This window comes from Bombus huntii, chromosome 5 (genome assembly GCF_024542735.1).
Source record: "Bombus huntii isolate Logan2020A chromosome 5, iyBomHunt1.1, whole genome shotgun sequence".
NCBI classification, from domain to species: domain Eukaryota; kingdom Metazoa; phylum Arthropoda; class Insecta; order Hymenoptera; family Apidae; genus Bombus; species Bombus huntii.
In genome coordinates, this window is record NC_066242.1 from 8033977 (window position 1) to 8053772 (window position 19796).

Here is a 19796-nt window from a genome sequence, read left to right on the forward strand (position 1 = left end):
TGATTATTGAGAGACTTTTTAAGACAATTATGAAAAGATAACATATTGATGTCCTGCAGTCTATCGTTTCATTTTATTCAACGTTTTTAAATACAGTACTGCCTTACTAACTAGCCGCGTATCAATACCACATCTATTTAATATGGGAGACCCTATAACGGAAAGCAATAAGTAAATAAATTTGATAGTCCACATAAAAACAATTAAATGCTGCCTCGAAATTAGCACAATAAAAAAAGTATATGTAACGCTGAAATTTCAATCTATGAAAGCACCTCCAAAAAATGAGGAGGGAATTAGCGATGGTTAAGAAAGCTGAAGCTGTCAATTAAAATTTTTGATTTCAACAAATTATGTTAAATTTATTAAAAGAAGAGAAATAATTCAACTCGTGGCAAATATACAAATACATTTGTCAATTATATAGCAAATATAAGTTTATAGTAATTTTAAAAATTTAAAATACATAGAGGTAGAAAGTACTTTTGAATAGACCGTCACGATTTCCAATGTACTAATGGATATAAATTATGATATGGATCGACATTATGCGGACAGGTGAGGTATAATAACCACAAGAAAATGGCCGATAGTATGTGTTCATTGGTTGTATCGATTGTGGTTAAAGTTAGTGCAAAGTGTAATTAATTTAGTCATTGTAAAGGGTTGAACATATAGTTGAAGTGAAATTTGTTTTTATAACAAAGCATATTTCGTAATGGTATGTACAAATACGAATATTCTCAATGTACATAAAGGTTTTATAGTAAGATAGAATTTCCAAGTTTAATTAAAAGATGAGTTGTATATTTTTATGATAATTATATTTTTATATTTGGATTTACTATAATATCAGCACAAACAAAATACGTATTACTAATACTTTGTTATATTTATATTAATGTAAACCTACAACTAAGAGAAGAAATTTTAATTGACTATATTCTATATTAGGTTAGGTGATAAGGATATATATACACATATATTAGATATATAAAGAAATTATGGAAAATTTTTACATGTATTAAACTAGTCCTTGAAACTTCATTAAAAATATCATAGACTAAGAATTAAGTCTAAGTACACATGAAAAAATGTGTAGTATTGTAAATACTCATGTTTCAGTAAAGGTTTCCATATTTTGCATTTCCAAAGAAAATTATTCTAATTTTTATTAAAATTTTCAAACTCTCTTGTGTCAATCTTTTTCGATGAATGTTTTGTAAAATTTGTATAATACATATTGTACTTAAAAATGTGCAGAACACATGAAGTAAGCAAAATGTACATTGTTAATAATACACAAAGAAAACATTCTACAATTGAAAAATGATATAAATTTTTATTTAGGTCATATTTTATTATGAATTGCTTTATACAAATATGCAGTTGCATAAATATCTGCAGCCTATTTATTACGTATTTCAATTCTGAGATATAAATCACTTTTTCTCTGAATATTTTTGTTCCTTATATATTATTCTATACACCCAATTCTTACATTATAGTCTATATATTAAAGGTCAGATATAACTAATAGGAACTACTCTTGTTATAATTATGATGAAAATTACTTATTAGTTTCTTTATTTTGCTCTTTGATCAGCTTCGTGAATAAGTTTGACCAATTTATCGGCAATCTTCTCATTGCATGCTCCAATTGCACGTGGTTGCATGATGTTAATCTTTTCACCTGTAACATGTATTGTTATTTTTATACTATATATGTCTTAAATGTAAGTCAATACTAAATTTTATGTGTAGAATGAAATTTTAGAAAACTTTATATAACAAGTTTTTAATTGTCAATTGTCGGTCATTCTAATTTTTTAAATATACTTATAGTATATTTGTTTACATATATCATATTACATATCATATTACATATTACAATTATGAAAAAGTACTGAGAAAAGGTATGTGTATAAACAGTTATTTACCTGTTTCACGATCAACAACGACACCACCTGCTTCGGAAATAATTAACGATGCCGCAGCAATATCCCACGTGGAAATACCTGGCCCCTCGATATAATAAGCCTCGACAGTTCCCATTGCGACATAACACAGTGTCAATGCCGCTACACCAAGTGTGCGAATGCTATAAAAAGAAATACCTAAATTTAGATAAAAAGTGACTGCATATGTAGAAATACAAATACAGCAATAGGAACTAGCAATTTACTGTTGTTTGACAAACTTCGGTATAAGACATCGTAACTTGACTAGAACATGCATAAGCATGTAATGTACGTAAAATAAAAGTAAAATTGAAGTAGTCTGATTTTCTACCTGAATTCGGATTAATGAAATGAATAATTTATATAAGGAATAATTTATATGTAAAATTTTTTCTAACAAAGACTTTATGTAAGTCGACTATGTCTTTATGATAGAGTTTTGAAAAGTACACTCCTGGTATCCAGGGTTCATTCGGCATGAAAATAACAAATATAAAGATATGAAATACACAGATACAATTTATTAACTAATTTCGAATTAAAAAAAAAAATGATAGGATATTTGAGTACCTTACCCTTGAGCTTCTAGAGCGATTGTTCTTATTCTTTCGATAGTCTTTTCCCTCATGTGATGCACTTTTATGAAACCACTTTCCATGCAAACCAAAGCTTTCGACAAATCTGTCAACACATCGAACATTTGTAATATCGAAGAATAAGGATTTAAAAACACATACAGAATAATATTTATTTTTTCTATACGGAATTCACCGTTTTATTCGGTCGAAAAATGATTCCTTTTGATATGTAAAGACACATTAAAGCAGCAAATCTTTTGCGACAATTTATTAACAATATGTCTATTAACTTAGACTTCGTAAATCAAAATTGTAATTTACCTTGAACATTAGAGACCTTTATAGGTTTGTTGTTTAAAAATGCGCCGCGACCCTTCCTCGCTGTGAATAGTTGTTCAAGAACAGGGTTGTAAACGATGCCAATCACCATTTCTTTATTAATCGCCAAACCGATTACGACACAAGTGAGAGGGAGACCATGAATAAAGTTGGTAGTACCATCGATTGGATCAATGATCCACGTCGGATCATCCGTCAACTCTGGAAGATCTTTTCCAGTCGATTCTTCACCGATAAATCTGTCACCAAATTTTTCATACATTTTTCTCCCCCAAAAATTTTTATAAAGTTTATAAAGTGAATTTTAAATAAATATATTTACCTGTGGCCTGGAAACTTCGATTTTAGTTGACCAATGACCACCTCCTCTATCTTTCGATCGTATTCTGTTACCAAGTCCCAATTACCTTGCTTCTCATCGACATTTTTTGCACCATTGATAGCTGCCTTGAGTATCTTTAATAGAAAATTGTAAAAATTAATAATTTGAAATATTGTTGAACCTTTTTTTTTAGAATTTTATTACAGCGAAAAATATCGTAAACAAAAATTAAATGGTTTCAAGGAAAGCATAATTTCGTACAATACGTAGACATAATATTAATGAGTATATATAATACTTGTACTAACTTATGTAATTTAATTATGATCGTTAATGACTATTAGTCGATGCCATAATAAATAAATAGATAATAACAATAATAATAATTTCGTAGAATTAGTTTGTGTGAAGTTGCACGAAAAAACATAGTTTCCGATAACTTTATTGATAATACCTCACAATATTTTCTTATTAAAATATTTCCTAGATCAATAATATTTTGTTTTTACGTGTCATCTTTTATTATAAGCTTAACATTAACTGATATAAACATTTTACGTATTTCTAATAACCGATAATTTCTAGAGATATTTAAGTTCAAATTATTTATTTCACTAACTTAAAATTTTTCTTTTCTCTTGCAAAAGTTTCGCTAATCATTGAAAAAACACTTCTGATTAGGACATTTGAAAAGATCTATACAACAAGAAATGAATGTGCGTCACTTCGATTCATCGTATTTCCCCAACTCTATAAATAATGAATTCTACTTTTCCTATTGCTTATTTTTCCATGTATCAAGTAGTTAAGATCGTATTTCCGGCATACCGTATATTATTACTATCGTTTTTAATAACGATTAATTTTAGCATTTCAAATAGTTAGAAAACCATAATTTTTGATGTAACATAAATGCAAAGATATAATTCGTTAAAATTTTTATATCGATTAGCTTGGAAACGAAATGTTTGATGAAGTAATCGTCTAATAGTCTAATTGATGCAGTTAATGTAATATACGCCCACGAATCTTGTTACCATTAAACCATTCATATTACGTAAAAGTTTGATAGGAATCGATAATCACAACATCTTTTAATTCCTTAAATGATGCCTATTCATCATGTTTGAATTAAACATTAGCGTATTATTTGAATGTTTCATACTTCTTTACACTTTGTTTTATTTTATTCAAATAATAAAACTAATCTATTCTTGTTCAATTCTTGTTCAATTCTTAATCAATTTCTTCCGACCTCGATAACTTTTTATGTAAAGTATTTTAACGATTAGTAATTAAACAAGAGACTTATTGACTTTTTCCATAATTAGAGAAACAATATTGGGGCTATGCAAAAAACTCTTAAATTTTCTAATTCTTTAAATTTCTGATAAATGAAGAAACAAATAAACTACTGAAATTTATTCCTAAATTAATATTACTTTTATATTTACCAATTCTAATCGCGTCATAGATAATCCACAAGAATTTGAATTAAAATATTTCATTTTAAGTGAGAAATACCGTCAATGTCATTTATTAGAATTTTAGAATATAGAATGCAAATAAAAATCAGTAACACAATCTAAAACTAATTCAACTTATTGTAGTGACCATCCACAACTCAGCGACGCCAAACGAAAATTAAAATTCAACCAATGATCCGTGTCTTATCATCGCATGCCACCCAATAGTAGAAAGGTGAATGCTTATACACCCTTTATTTCTTACGGACATTATACATATATGTATGCGAGCTTACTTGTGCGGCATCATGAGTCAACTTGATTGCGAACTCGTAGTACACATCTTCCGCGTAGCGTGCCATCTCTTCAGATTTTCCCAGTGAACAGCGAACACGAGATCCTTGACGTGAAAACGTATCAACAGGTACTGCGTTAGGTGCAACAGCACCGCGTACTTTTTATTCGTACCGACTTAGAACGTGTCATAAAAAAACCGATTCAAGGATGACTCGATCTGTCGTTTAGTTCTTCCCCGTGTTGCAACTGTATGATTTCGGAGTTATGTTTTTCCACATTTTGGACGTAAATAGACATTCCTTCAAATTGTGTTACGAGATAGTAACGTTTACACTGCGATTTTGTGCTTTAATCATGTGATTAATTTAGTAAATAACTGTCTGCATAAAAATTCGTTACGGCTCCAACTTAGAGTGGCTTTTACGATTCATTCGAGATAAAATCTCAAAATAGGATTTTAATGACAATATTCAGAGACTGACTTTTACTGTTAATAATCTTTCCCTTTTCCTTCTTTATCTTTCTTAATACATTATAATTGCCTACATTATTTAAATATCGTGTTTGTAATTTCAATGACTAGCTTTCTTCAAACATGTACCGATTAATTATTTGGCGATGTATATAGTATTCGCGTAGTATTTGCAAATTCGTTGGAAACATACGTATAAGAAATAAATATAGAATTTTCTAAAGAAAATAATTTAATTTTACAATATTTCCTGAATATTATTACGTAATAATTCGAGCGGATTTTTAAATTTTCCGTGTAATAAGTGATTCACTTTATTCTGTAATTTCTGTGCATTATTGTAATGATTTGCACCGGGTCTCATTACTTATGGAAATATCGTATTCCCAGATACTGTTTCGTACACTGAGATTATTGTGGGAGAGCAAAGATTATTATCAAATGTAGTTAGCGATTTGCCAGATGGTTTTACTGCAACAACACAACGAACGCATAAAAGTATATTGTAAAAGACTGTGCCAAGGTAAATTACCGAGACTCGATCACCCTTTCACACTATGCTGATCAAATTTACTAAACGTGTATGTAAAGTACGCTCCTCGAATTTTTACGTCCCGAACTTGTTTTTGTGTCAAGAAATAAAAAAAAAAACTTTTAATACTTTAAAAAATCTTCAATATAATTTCACTAATTTAGTAATCCTTGCACATTTTCAAACTTAACAAATTTTTTAACAGAGAAATGATACATGGGATATAATAAAATTAAATATATTATCGTTTAATTGTTTCATAGCTTATTACACACTATCTTGATTTAAATGTGAAGTTTCAGCCATTGATAATGTTCGATTTTTAATACGAATGTAACATCTGTTATGTGCGAATGTACGCTCAATACCTGGAAGTATGTCACCTGTTACATCCTTGAGATTTTCAGATCGTTTTATTGTTTAATATCCTATTTTTTCTTTTCAACTAGTATTTTTTACCAGATACAATCTATTTCCTTTCTAAATTATATATAAAGCATAACCATATCTTTAGACGATTTCCAATGAAAACACGATCCTTCATTGTTGTTCGTTGCACAAGATTCACACATTTTTATTCAGTTTTTGCTTGTAATATTTATTCGACCATGAATTTTTCCAGCCATAATTTGAAATGTCTATGAATCACTATACTTCCTTGACCAACCTTCGGCTACTCTTTTCCGTATCTGTAGCTATCTGGCAAGTAATGTTCCATTCCAAACAGGATACGTATGCAGAGACTTCACTTGGTCTACAATTGTTCCGTATCTTTTCACAGATCTTATTAACACATTAACATATTAACATATTTCCAATTATAGTTTAATAATTATTTAATTTTCTGAAATCTATATCTCATGGAATTTTTATTTGACGAGAATGGAACTTTGAGTGAACATTTGGAAAATAAAAAGAGTAAATGTTTAATATGTATCTTTTGGTCAGTAATTTCATAAACATATATCAAATTTCCATAATATTTTTATTAGATAATATTTGAACATTTTGCTCACCAACGTTACTTTTGTAGTTTGAATAAATCATTTGTATGGTACTTACTCATAGGTCGATCAAATTCTTAACAATCATTATCTAGGTTCTCTTATGAATCATTCGAATTTTTTAGATTACATTCCTTTATTTTATTTTTTATGATCAATTAAAGTATACTCGGTTGTTTAGAATTTTCACAGCTCTTGTTTGCGACTCTTGTAAGCTCCATGAATCATGTTATTTACCTTTGTCTCTCAATACTCCCTATTAACCAAATTAATATTATTTAATTAAGATAATATAGATAAATAATATCATAAATGTCTTATTCGTAGAATCTTACAAATAAATCTTGACATTCTTCTTTTAAGCAGTGCATTGCTTTCACGTTATTTTACTTTTGAAAATTATCCTGTTCTTTCAATTAAAAGAAGAGGTATCAATGGTTAAACAAAATTATTAAGAATATAATAATACTTTTATTCAGTACATAATAATTAGAATATATAATAATCGAGCTGATTCTTCATTTAGAATTTGATCATGTCCTGGTCAATCTCTTCCTCATTATTTTCAGATCAGTATCAGTGATCAGTTGCTTTATTTCCATTGCTAGTGTTTCATTTGCTGCAGCAATTGTTTTTGGTTTCATCACATTATATTCCTCGTCTGCAAGAAGTTTAGTTCTGTTATTTATGCAATCGAATTTCAAATTATTCAATGATAAAGATAAAAAGATATTTAAATATTTGCATATTCGCCGATTCATATCAAATTATGTATATTAAACTAAATATAATAAATATAATCAGTGTATATTACTTTTAGAAATATTAAATATTTAATATTAATTTAGAAATATAAAATATAAAATTAAGGATTAAAATATTAAAATATCAAAGCGTAAAGTGTTCCTCGGAATATTGTAACATTTGGATCCGAAACGCAGTTACTGTAATCCAAGAAATGAATACAAAGAAAATATTAAAGTATCGTAGTATAACATGAAGCTGTCGTTCTTTTAAATTTAAAAAAAAAAAGGTTCTTCCTTTCTCTTACCCATTTTATTAACGCACCTTTAGTGTCAATTACCGTGCCACCTGCTTCACAAATAATCAGCACTCCCGCTGCTACGTCCCAAGGTTGAAGATGATCCATTTGAAAGCAGTCTATCGCGCCTTTTGCTACGTATGCTAGAGCCATCGCAGCTGATCCCAAAAATCTAATTCTAGACATCCAGTTACGTAAAATAATTTTACCATTACTTCTATTCCTCTTTATTTCATTCTTTATCAGTCACTCTTCAATTCCCTTTCAATTTTCTAATTATACTTCTTAATTCAAATGAACACTCACCCTTGTGAAGCATTAAGAAGAGCTTCGAATCTTCCCCATCTGATATCTCGGTTTTTTGAAGGAATGCGAAGCGAGAATAACTCGAGCTCTATCAAAGACTTTCTTAGTTCTGTAAAAGATAACCGGCATAAAAGTTAGATTAATCGTTACAATTCTCGAACGAAATTATTCTTTCTGTCTTTATACTCCACGAATAATGACTATCGCCACTTAAGTTGATAATGAAGCTATTTCTCATACAAACTGGAAATTTTTCTATTATTAAAAAATTGAAAACTATCTTGAATTGTTTTTATAGATCTTTTATAGATATGGAAACGACTTCTTTTTCAAGCGTTTAAAGTACCATTACCAGTATTGCGTGAAGTTTTAATAGGTTTGTCGTTTAGAAATGCGCCGTGTCCTTTAATCGCTGTATACAGTTCTGAAGTGATTGGATTATAAATAATTCCTACTACGATTTTCTTGCAAACTGCTAGGGCGACGGAAATACAGGTGTTCGGATTTGCATTTATATAATTTATAGTTCCATCTATGGGATCTATGAGCCACGTAGGTTTGTCTGTTAACACTGGCGCATTTTTAACGCTAGCCGTAGTCTCTTCTCCAATGAATCTGTTTCAAAAAAATATTTCTATCGTAAAAAAAAATATTTTTAAATAAATATTAATATTTTGTTTCAGCAATCCGGTTATATGCGACCATATTTAATTCGCGTGATTCTAATTAATATCTGTTTAATTGATTAGCGTTGGTTACTCACTCGTGATCTGGAAATTTTTCTTTCAGACTTTTGATCAATATATCTTCAATTTTTTTATCATAATCTGTAACAAGGTCCCATTCATGAGCTTTACTTTCTACAATTTTCTCTCCTTCAAAACCGCATTTAAATACCTAAAGAAAAAGCGGAATACAGATAAAAATTATCTGATAGGTGTTGGCTCAATGATAAGTAAAGACAAATCATTCCTTTAACTATAATAGCTACTTAATTTTTTTGTACTCAAGTTGGTCGATGTTATGTTGGATAATTGATTTAATAATTCTTCGAGAAATTTATTTTATTGCTCTTTAAAATATTGATTGGTTAAATTTTGCAAATTCTTAAAGGATCAATTTTAATCATTTTTATTCGAATGTTTCGTCAAAAAGATATAAAACTTGAGAGGAATTCCGAATTTTTGAACGAACGCAAATCTTGTACATATTCCTTTTTAACTCTTTCAAGATAAATTAACATTGGATATGTAGTTACATTTACTAAGTGCATGAATTAATTCGACCTCTTTTTGAACAGAATTGAAGTTTCATTTATGAATTATGTAACGTGAATTCGAACAAAGTATTTCCATTGTTTAACTAATTATGAAATTGTGTAAATGCAGAGAGAATTTTTCAAAATTTCCTCAGGGTGGGAAAATGACGAATATAAACGAGTAATTTCTAAAAATGCGATAAAAATCGGTATTGTTAGAAAAGGTATAACTCAGTTGTCTCTTAAAATTATCTTTAAACGTATTATCTCATTAGTAAGTTTTTGAAAATTTCTCTTTTCAATGAGAAATAATATATCCAATGTTAGTAATAATATCTACCGCTGCGCTAATATCGATAGAATTTCACCAGAAAAGGAGAATAATTATCACTCACTTCGCCTGCTTTCAAGATTAACTCTTTGGCAAACTCAAAGTAATTCCTGATGTCCAGCTCGCTCGACATGATCGCCGATCCTGATGCTTTCGACAGAACGACTGATCGATTGAACGCGCGAACCGCGTGTCGGGATCCTCTTATCTTTAACATCAGAGATACAGAATCGTGTAAACGGCATAAGTATTTGAATCTAAACATTCGAAGAGAATTCGCTATCTGAGATACCACATTGTAGTTTTGATTCAACTTGAAAAGTATTGATTTGAAGTTTGTAATGCGATCAGTTAAATCTGTTTTCGAAGCTGAGTTCGTTTAATAAATGTCTTTAATCGAAAGTTAAAAATGTTTCCTCGCATTCATATGGCATAACTTTTTTTTAGGATATTCGTTTTTGTTTCTATATGATTAATTTTGCTTTGAGATATAATAACAATATAGTTACAAGTGATAACATATCGCTTATAAACAGTCTACTGCTAATTTTAAAAATCATCGACTATTGCGATTAACATCAATAACATACAGGCTGTTAACTGTTTAGTGTTGCAATCTGATATTTCGCGTGAAATATTTTTGATATTTTATAACTGTAACGCTGGATTGACATATTAAAATCGTAGGTGAATAAATATAATAATTTAATCTATAAAATAATTTTTCGTCAAATTGTATCACTAGATATCAGACCCCAGCTTTAATCTCGATGTTCTTGCATTTTTGAATTACAAGTTCAAGTAATACAGAAAATAATTACTTTCTTTAAAATCAGACTGGTATTGATCAAATTGGTCCCACTGGATCTGGAGGTTCACCTGGTGTCATACAAGAAAATATGAATTCTTTGCAAAAGGCTATTGAGACCATGGAAGAGAAAGGACTTCAAGAAGATCCACGTTATTCTCAGTTACTTGCTTTAAGGGCTCGTCAAAGCAACATGGGAGAGAAACAAGTTTTCACTACACAACAATTACAACAATTGCGGTATGTTATATGAAATATATTAATTAATCGATTATATATGTCGGAGTCAGGTTGGCACTTTGGGGCGTTCTATGAACCTTTACTTACTTTACCGTCGCGTATGTGATTAGTGTTTATCAGTGCGAATGTGGGCACTACAAGAGGCTATGGGTAACGGCAATAGGATGTACGAGATGATGGTGACAACGAATCCAAGTTCATCCACGGGATGACCAGTATCAGCGTGACTTACTCGGCAATTCGCTCAACGACTCACTAACTAAAAACTCCCTGAATCCAGATGAACCTACCCTTATATACTCCTGTTCCCGCTTCTCAGGTCAATCCTTGTTTTTAAGGAGAGTCATAAAATCATTCCGTACCTCTGTCAGGTACACGGCCCTGCCGTGACCGTGGCTACGTCTGGTGATCCGTTATGTCACCTTAAACCTGAACCCATTGTCGTAACGCCAGGTTGGAACATTAAAAGTTGTTTTCCTTATTTTTATGGCTTAAACATTAAAATCTTGACTATGGTGATGGAAGGTTTTTCCCAGCATTCCCGACGGAAAGTCCCGCTATCCTTCCCTCTCCGACATATACGTATAATTAATTGTATCAATTATTTATTAAGATTAAGTCTTTATACATAATTATTTACAGGATACAAATAATGGCATACCGATCATTAGCAAGAAATCAACCATTATCGCAGCAACTTGCACTTGCCGTTCAAGGTAAATTATATAGAAATAATATTATTAGTTTTACGTTCTAGCTAACTATTCTAGTATTTGCATTGCTTTGTTTTGTATTATTTTATGTATGAAAGTAATACATTTTTCTGCATGTCCGGGACACGTACAGTCTTAACTTCAGTTAGATCGGTCGATGCACCCACTTAATGGTTTAATTTATAACTTCATTATATTCTTTCCAACAAGAGTAGATATTCATATCGTGAAAATAGAAAGATAGAGTAGGATAATCTATAATGAGAGTTTGATGTAGAATTAATGTAAATAGGTGGAGCATCTCCCTCTTTAGGTGTGGGACAACGTACCCCTGTGGATCCATCTCAAGGACCTGTTTCTACAGCTCCACAAATCTCTGGTTCGAACTTAATTGGTCCAGCAATTTTTCCAAAAGCAAGTTGTCAGACACCACAACTTCCTCCTCAACCATATGTTAAAGCTAACAAAGTGACAACTGTTGCAAAACCAGTTGGTTTAGACCCGTTACTGATTTTACAAGAACGTGAAAACAGTGTTGCAACGCGCATAGCGTTACGAATGGAACAATTGAACAGTTTGCCAACTAACATGCCAGAAGATCTTCGTATCCAAGTTCAAATAGAACTACGGATGCTTAGAGTATTAAATTTTCAAAGACAATTACGATCAGAGATTTTAGCGTGCACTCGAAAGGATACTACTTTAGAAAGTGCAGTGAATGTAAAGGCTTATAAACGTACGAAAAAACAAGGTCTTCGAGAAGCTAGAGCTACCGAAAAACTCGAAAAACAACAAAAATTGGAAGCTGAACGTAAACGCAGACAGAAACATCAGGTAATTAAATTTCTAACTTTTCAAAATGCTATTAAATAGAAAATAATATATAATCTTTATTGTTATTTTACCAGGAATTTATTAATTCTGTACTTCAACATGGTAAAGATTTCAAGGAATTTTATCGAAATAATGTGGCCAAATTGGCCAGACTTAACAAAGCTGTTCTCAATTATCATGCAAATGCTGAAAGAGAGCAGAAGAAAGAACAAGAGCGTATCGAGAAAGAACGTATGAGACGTCTAATGGCAGAAGACGAAGAAGGTTACAGAAAACTGATTGATCAAAAGAAAGACAAACGATTAGCATTTCTGTTATCACAGACAGATGAATATATCGGTAATCTTACTGAGATGGTAAAGCAACATAAGATAGAACAAAAGAAAAAGCAGGTGGAAGCACGGAAGCTTAAGAAGGTACACATATTCTTTACTGCTTTCATTAATCTTTATTAATCAGTTTAATAAATACTGTGTTATCACTTATATAGAAAAAGAAGAAGCAACAAGATGGTGAAGAAGCTGATGATGCAGATGAAGATACTCGTGTTGGAGTGATTGAAATAGCTACTGGCTGCACATTGACTGGCGAAGAAGCTCCACTAATGAGTCAACTTTCAACATTTTTAGAATCCCATCCAGGTTGGGAACCAATTGAATCAGAAAGTGAAGAAGATGGAGATGATGAAGAAGAAGGAAACGAAGGTGAAGAAAAAGGTGAAAAGTCTACTGGCGATTTAGACGAAGAAAAAGTTAAAAAAACGATACAGAAAGCCAAAGTAGAAGATGATGAATACAAAACCGAAGAACAAACATATTATAGTATTGCACACACCGTTCATGAGATAGTAACAGAGCAAGCATCTATCATGGTCAATGGAAAATTGAAAGAATATCAAATAAAGGTTTGATATTAATATGTTTTCAAGCATTCAAAACTGTTTTTACAACATATATCCTAAACTTTCCATCAATTTTAGGGCTTGGAATGGCTAGTTTCATTATTTAACAATAATCTGAACGGTATACTTGCGGATGAAATGGGTCTCGGTAAAACTATTCAAACAATAGCTTTAGTGACTTATCTTATGGAGAAAAAAAAAGTGAATGGCCCATTCCTTATAATTGTTCCTTTATCGTACGTATTACTTTTGTTAAATATCCTAAAATATAAGAAATATAAAAAATAAAAGAAAATTATATTTTTAATATGTTATTCTAACGTTTAATACTTTCTTTTAGAACGTTATCAAATTGGGTGCTTGAATTTGAGAAATGGGCCCCCAGCGTCGTAGTTGTATCATATAAAGGTTCACCAGCTAACAGAAGAGCTATTCAGTCTCAAATGAGAGCTACTAAATTCAACGTTTTACTTACTACATACGAATACGTTATTAAAGACAAAGCGGTCTTAGCAAAATTGCAGTGGAAGTACATGATTATAGATGAAGGACATCGAATGAAAAACCACCATTGTAAGCTAACTCAAGTGCTAAATACTCATTATCTGGCTCCTCATCGACTCTTACTGACAGGAACGCCATTGCAAAATAAATTGCCTGAATTATGGGCATTATTAAATTTCTTACTTCCTTCAATCTTCAAATCTTGCAGTACTTTTGAACAATGGTTCAATGCTCCATTTGCAACCACTGGCGAAAAAGTCGAACTAAATGAAGAAGAAACTATTCTTATTATACGTCGATTACATAAAGTATTACGTCCTTTCTTATTGAGACGTTTAAAAAAAGAAGTTGAGTCACAGTTACCCGACAAAGTAGAATATATTATAAAGTGTGAAATGTCTGGACTGCAAAAGGTTCTCTATAAACACATGCAAAGCAAAGGAGTATTGTTAACTGATGGCTCAGAAAAAGGAAAACAGGGTAAAGGAGGTGCTAAAGCTCTGATGAATACTATTGTGCAGTTAAGAAAATTATGCAATCACCCATTCATGTTTCAAGCTATTGAAGAAAAATACTGCGAGCATGTAGGTACACAAGGATCTGGTATCGTTACTGGTCCCGATTTGTACCGTGCATCTGGAAAATTTGAATTGTTAGATCGTATTCTTCCGAAATTGAAAGTAACAAATCACAGGGTACTATTATTCTGCCAAATGACACAGTTAATGACAATTATGGAAGATTATTTAAATTGGAGAGGATTTAAATATTTACGATTAGATGGTGCTACAAAAGCTGAGGATAGAGGAGGTTTACTAAAAAAATTCAATGATCCTGGTTCTGAATACTTCTTATTTTTGTTATCAACTCGTGCCGGTGGTCTTGGATTAAATTTGCAAGCTGCGGATACCGTTATTATTTTTGATTCTGATTGGAATCCACACCAGGATTTACAAGCACAGGATAGAGCACATAGAATTGGTCAAAAAAATGAAGTACGTGTAATCAGATTGATGACGGTTAATTCGGTTGAAGAAAGAATATTAGCTGCAGCTAAATACAAGTTAAATATGGATGAAAAGATTATACAAGCAGGAATGTTCGATCAGAAGTCCACTGGTTCTGAACGACAACAATTTTTACAAAGCATTTTGCATCAAGATGATGCTGAAGATGAAGAAGAAAATGAAGTACCAGACGATGAAACGGTCAATCAGATGATCGCACGAACAGAAGGTGAATTTGAAATATTCCAAAAATTAGATTTAGAACGAAGAAGGGAAGAAGCAAAGCTAGGTCTAAATAGAAAATCTCGATTATTAGAAGAAGCTGAGTTGCCCGATTGGTTAGTAAAAGATGATGATGAAGTTGAAAAGTGGGCGTCTGAAGAAGAAGAAGATAAATTCCTTGGGCGTGGCTCGAGACAACGAAAAGAAGTTGATTATACTGACAGTTTGACTGAAAGAGAATGGCTAAAAGCAATCGACGAAGATGTTGCTGAATATGAGGAAGAGGAGGAAGACGATAAAAAAAAGAAGAATACGCGGAGGCGAAAGAAAAAGGGCGAGGAAGACAACGAGCTTATGCAAAAGAAACGAAAAAGGATTTTAATTGATCCAAAAATAAAACGAACTTTGAAGAAGTTGCTTATGGCAGTCATTAATTACGCTGATAGCACAGGTAGAATTCTCAGCGAACCGTTTATGAAATTACCATCTAAAAGAGAATTACCGGATTATTATGAAATTATTAAAAAGCCATTAACTATCAATAAATTACTTCAAAAGATTGAAGACGGAAAGGTAAATATATATTATTTCTTATATATTCTCTATTTTGTAATTATTGTAATTATATCTATTCAATTCTATATTCTATATTCAATATCTTCATCAATTCTATATTCAATTATAAAATTTATTCTATACTTATTATTACAGTACACTGACTTTGACGAGCTTGAAAAAGATTTTATGCAGCTTTGCAAAAACGCACAAATTTATAATGAGGAAGCTTCTCTCATATACGAAGATTCCATTGTTCTACAATCTGTTTTCATGGATGCACGTCAACGAATTGAAGAGGAAAGCAATATTTCTGACATAAATGATAAAGGTACTTCTTATTATCGCACTTTAATAACAGAAAATGAAACAATAAGACTAAAATGATTGTATGTGCATGCAATTTTTATAAGATCAAGGTGAAGAAGGATCAGATGCAGATTCTAGTGTTAGAAGAAAAATTAAATTGAAAGAAAAGAAGAATGAAGGTAGAGGAAGTCGGAGAAGAAAAGTCATTAAAAGATATATATCAGACGATGATGACAATTGAAGATTATACATGTACAGTAAAATTTAGTGTTAAGTATTAATACCAATGTACCTCTCAAACTTGATTATTTTTTTATATTGAAACATAAATTGCTATCTTTAATACTTACAGGATTATCCACTTAATTCGGACCCTGCGTTCGCGAGAACATATGAGAATGGCAATGTATGAGCTGTTGTTAGAAGTATAATTAGGCGAGAACACAGCGCCTTCAAACACAATTTTAAACAAAACATTGTAATTACATTTTAGGTAAGCATAATCCAAGATATGAGTTATTAAAAGTGAAAAATTAAGTTATATGTGGCAACAGAATCGGGTGCGTTTGCTTGCTTCGAAGCTTCAGGAGCACGCAGGGACATGAAATAGTCGGGCGAAAACGCGAGGCTCGCTTTCTCACCGATCGTTTTCTCCTTATTGTGACCTCAAATTTATAGTCCATCGGCGATTATCAAACTGGTCTGTGTCCTCGCCTAATTATACTTCTAACAACAGCTCATAGATGGCGAACGACATTTGATTGCAATAATGGATAACTCTGTATATATATATATATATATATATATAGTAATATATATATATATATCTTATATATATAAAAACTGAGTTGTGGGTAGATTGTAATATTTCATTGTGTTCTATGAATGGAAGAGTTATGTATGTTATGGTAAAACATTTAATTTTGTATTACGTTATGTAAGTGTAAATAAAGATATTGAAAAACTAGAAAAAAAAGAAAAAATGGTTCATACACGTAATTCGTAAAGTGTTCATACCGTTTGACTCCCACGAAGTTCATCCTATCAAACCCCTTACGATGAGTGAATGTAATTAAAATAAACAAAATTTCGAAACTGTATATTAAAAAATGTATTGTTCTATACATTATTCAATTCTGCCAAAGTCGCAAAACTTTATCTTTTCCACCAGATGCAACACGCAACCCGTCTGGAGACCAATCCACTGCATAAATTTCATCTGCATGACCAGGTAAATCTTGGCAAAGTTTTTTTGTTTTTAAACTCCATACTAGGATAAAAATGTAAAACAATTTTAATAACAAATTTAGGTCCAAATTAACATATTAGATATAATTTGCTTACGTTTTAAGGTAGAATCTGCGCTACTGCTGACAAGTAAACGGGAATCTGCACTCCATGAGATTGAGTATACAGCTTGCACATGACCTCTTAATGAAGTTATATACTTCCCTGTATTTGATTCCCATAATTTTATAGACTTATCAAATGAAGCAGATGCAATTATGCGACCATCTGGCGAGAATTTCACATCATTAATTAACTGTTGGTGTCCTGTCATTCTTGCTAAAATGAATAATAAAAAAATAAATATTTTTACTTTATGATACTCATTGTACTTATGTAATAATGAATAATACCAATAAATTTCTTTTCCTTTTCTGGTCTCCATAGAAATAATGTAAAATCATCAGAACCAGAAACAAGTAGTTCTTCCCCTACAGATTCGTAACGCTTCTTTGCATATTCTAGGCGATCTTCATTTGTTTCTTTATCTTTTCCAAGATGAAAAGAACCAGTTCTAAGTACATAATCCACATTCAATGCTAAAGTGTTCACCCAATGTGCATGACCTTCTAAAGTCCTACACAAGATTCCCTAAATATATTCAATCAATTTTAATGAAACATTTAATAATTTTACAATGTTCAAAGTATTTTTACAAAACTTACATCTTTAGCTCGCCATACTTTGATAGTCCTATCTTGTGAACCAGAATAAATAAGGCCACTACCACCCCACTTAACACATGTCACACTTTTTGTGTGACCAGATAAAGTACGAATAGTTTGTGAGCGTACTGTGTCCCATATCCTCAGGTCACAATCTTTTGAACCACTAACTAAATACTGGCATTCAGGATTTTTATGATATGGTTCCCAACATAAAGAGGTGATCCACATTTTGTGTCCTAACATTGCTTTTCCTACAAATTTATAAGAGTAAAATGTAAATCATATTACTAATTTATGTTCATTAAAAGTAAACTTCTAATACTACTTGCCTATCTGTGTCCCTGTTTTTGGATTCCATAATAAAATTGTACCATTTTTACATGCAGATGCAAGCTTAGTTCCACATGGAGACCATGATATACATAATACCCAATGTTTATGACCTTCACATGTATATTGTGGAGTTTGCGTATATATATCCCAAAATCTTACTGTTGTATCTCCAGAACCACTAGCTAAATATGTTCCAGCTGGTGAGAAAGCGACTGATATTACAGCCTCTTTATGACCTGAATATAATAAATGCCTTTACTTTATATAATATAAAGTTCTATCATTTTATATAATAAAATATATACCTTCCAATGACCCAGTACACCGTGTAACTGCTCTAACTTTAAAAATTGCTTGTGGCTGATATATAATATCAATTACATCCTCACTAATGCTAAAATTTTCTTTGATACTGTTTTCTAAACTATCTGTGATCTCAATGTTATTTACATAAAAAGCAAAAGGTATTGATTCTTCAGTTTGTAGAAGTGCATTACAAATTTCTTGTAATTTATCAACAGTAATATTTATGGGTAAATCTAATAAACCTCCCGGTAATATGTCACCCTTATCTGATTTCAAACGTGATAAAATCCGTTTAACATTTTTTATTTCTGCTGAAAAATTTTCATTGTGTTGCTTGGTCTTATCTTCTTCTTCAAGTTTTCTTTTACTCATGTTGAATAAATTATGAGATATCTTTCAGGACAAGCAATCTAAAAATTTGTATAAAACACATGCTTATGTCTTTTTTAAAAATATTTATTGCAAATGATAAATTAAATAACTTACATAAATTGTCACATTTAATTTTCATTACATAAATCAAAAATATTTTAATCACCTTATATACTAGTAAGAAATATGTTTCAAGACAACAAGAATATCAAAAATTTCTTTCAAAATAATTAATTATTTATGTGTAAAAATAATTATTCACGTGGTTAAAATAACTCAAACTAAACCTATAAACTGTGATTTAATACATATAACTACTATAACCTATTCATGTTTGTAAGAGTTGATTAATCAAATTTTTAAAAATGTTGATTCAATTCCTGGATTTGGTGAAAAAGTAATTAATTCTATAAGATATCATTGAACTCTTTTCTCAAATATGTTTTTCGAAATATAATATTGAATTGCTGACCACGTTTAGGGAACAAATCTGACCACTGCTCAATTATGGGAGAATTATCACCAGAAATTCTGTTACGAAAGAACTTATACAAAAAATAGGTGAGAATAGTAAGGGCCAGATAGCAAGATAGAATTTCGGTCAATTAATAAGGCTATAGTTAGATTGTTATAATTATCATTTATATATTCATGTCATTTTATACATATTTATATAATTTTTCAGTTTTTATTAATAGTATTAAGGATTTTCCTTTCTTTTATAGAAAAATACGATTCATAATATAAAAATGTTTATGATATAAAAATCAAATAAAAATATTAATAACTAAATCAAATTCGTTATTAAAAGCGAAATTAATAATTTAAA

The 19796-nt window shown here is 30.8% G+C and overlaps 4 protein-coding genes across 9 annotated transcripts; 1 reads left to right on the top strand and 3 right to left on the bottom strand.

Annotated features, from left to right (window-relative positions):
* The first annotated feature begins 564 nt into the window (after positions 1-564).
* On the top strand, positions 565-16858 carry LOC126865690 (ATP-dependent helicase brm-like). Of its 3 annotated transcripts, none has more exons than XM_050618499.1 (11): positions 565-721; positions 10745-10956; positions 11599-11672; positions 11962-12503; positions 12578-12919; positions 12994-13407; positions 13483-13640; positions 13745-15710; positions 15849-16023; positions 16106-16270; positions 16354-16858. In XM_050618499.1, exons 1-10 carry the CDS (start codon positions 719-721, stop codon positions 16240-16242), a joined length of 4023 nt encoding a protein of 1340 aa, XP_050474456.1. In that variant the 5' UTR covers positions 565-718; the 3' UTR covers positions 16243-16270; positions 16354-16858. The 3 variants fall into 3 exon arrangements, with proteins under 3 accessions (XP_050474456.1, XP_050474457.1, XP_050474454.1); XM_050618500.1 differs by having other exon boundaries at positions 16106-16253; XM_050618497.1 differs by lacking the exon at positions 16354-16858 and having other exon boundaries at positions 16106-16350.
* Positions 1323-5803, bottom strand: LOC126865703 (uncharacterized). The gene is made up of 6 exons (XM_050618525.1): positions 4963-5803; positions 3201-3334; positions 2861-3117; positions 2537-2642; positions 1941-2101; positions 1323-1693 (listed from the first exon to the last, which is right to left on the bottom strand). Exons 1-6 carry the CDS (start codon positions 5026-5028, stop codon positions 1587-1589), a joined length of 831 nt encoding a protein of 276 aa, XP_050474482.1. The 5' UTR covers positions 5029-5803; the 3' UTR covers positions 1323-1586.
* LOC126865701 (uncharacterized) lies at positions 7420-10814 on the bottom strand. 2 transcript variants are annotated; one of them, XM_050618523.1, is made up of 7 exons: positions 10730-10814; positions 9973-10116; positions 9083-9216; positions 8672-8934; positions 8320-8428; positions 8040-8191; positions 7420-7632 (listed from the first exon to the last, which is right to left on the bottom strand). In XM_050618523.1, exons 2-7 carry the CDS (start codon positions 10039-10041, stop codon positions 7505-7507), a joined length of 855 nt encoding a protein of 284 aa, XP_050474480.1. In that variant the 5' UTR covers positions 10042-10116; positions 10730-10814; the 3' UTR covers positions 7420-7504. The 2 variants fall into 2 exon arrangements, with proteins under 2 accessions (XP_050474480.1, XP_050474479.1); XM_050618522.1 differs by having other exon boundaries at positions 9973-10738.
* A 239-nt stretch (positions 16859-17097) lies between the features above and the next one.
* LOC126865699 (notchless protein homolog 1) lies at positions 17098-19589 on the bottom strand. 3 transcript variants are annotated; one of them, XM_050618519.1, is made up of 7 exons: positions 19082-19589; positions 18595-19005; positions 18286-18525; positions 17954-18207; positions 17642-17879; positions 17346-17516; positions 17098-17271 (listed from the first exon to the last, which is right to left on the bottom strand). In XM_050618519.1, the coding sequence occupies exons 2-7, from the start codon at positions 18965-18967 to the stop codon at positions 17132-17134; spliced, it is 1416 nt and encodes a 471-aa protein (XP_050474476.1). In that variant the 5' UTR covers positions 18968-19005; positions 19082-19589; the 3' UTR covers positions 17098-17131. The 3 variants fall into 3 exon arrangements, with proteins under 3 accessions (XP_050474476.1, XP_050474475.1, XP_050474474.1); XM_050618518.1 differs by having other exon boundaries at positions 17346-17567; positions 19134-19586; XM_050618517.1 differs by having other exon boundaries at positions 17346-17567; positions 19082-19585.
* Between the last annotated feature and the right edge of the window lie 207 nt (positions 19590-19796).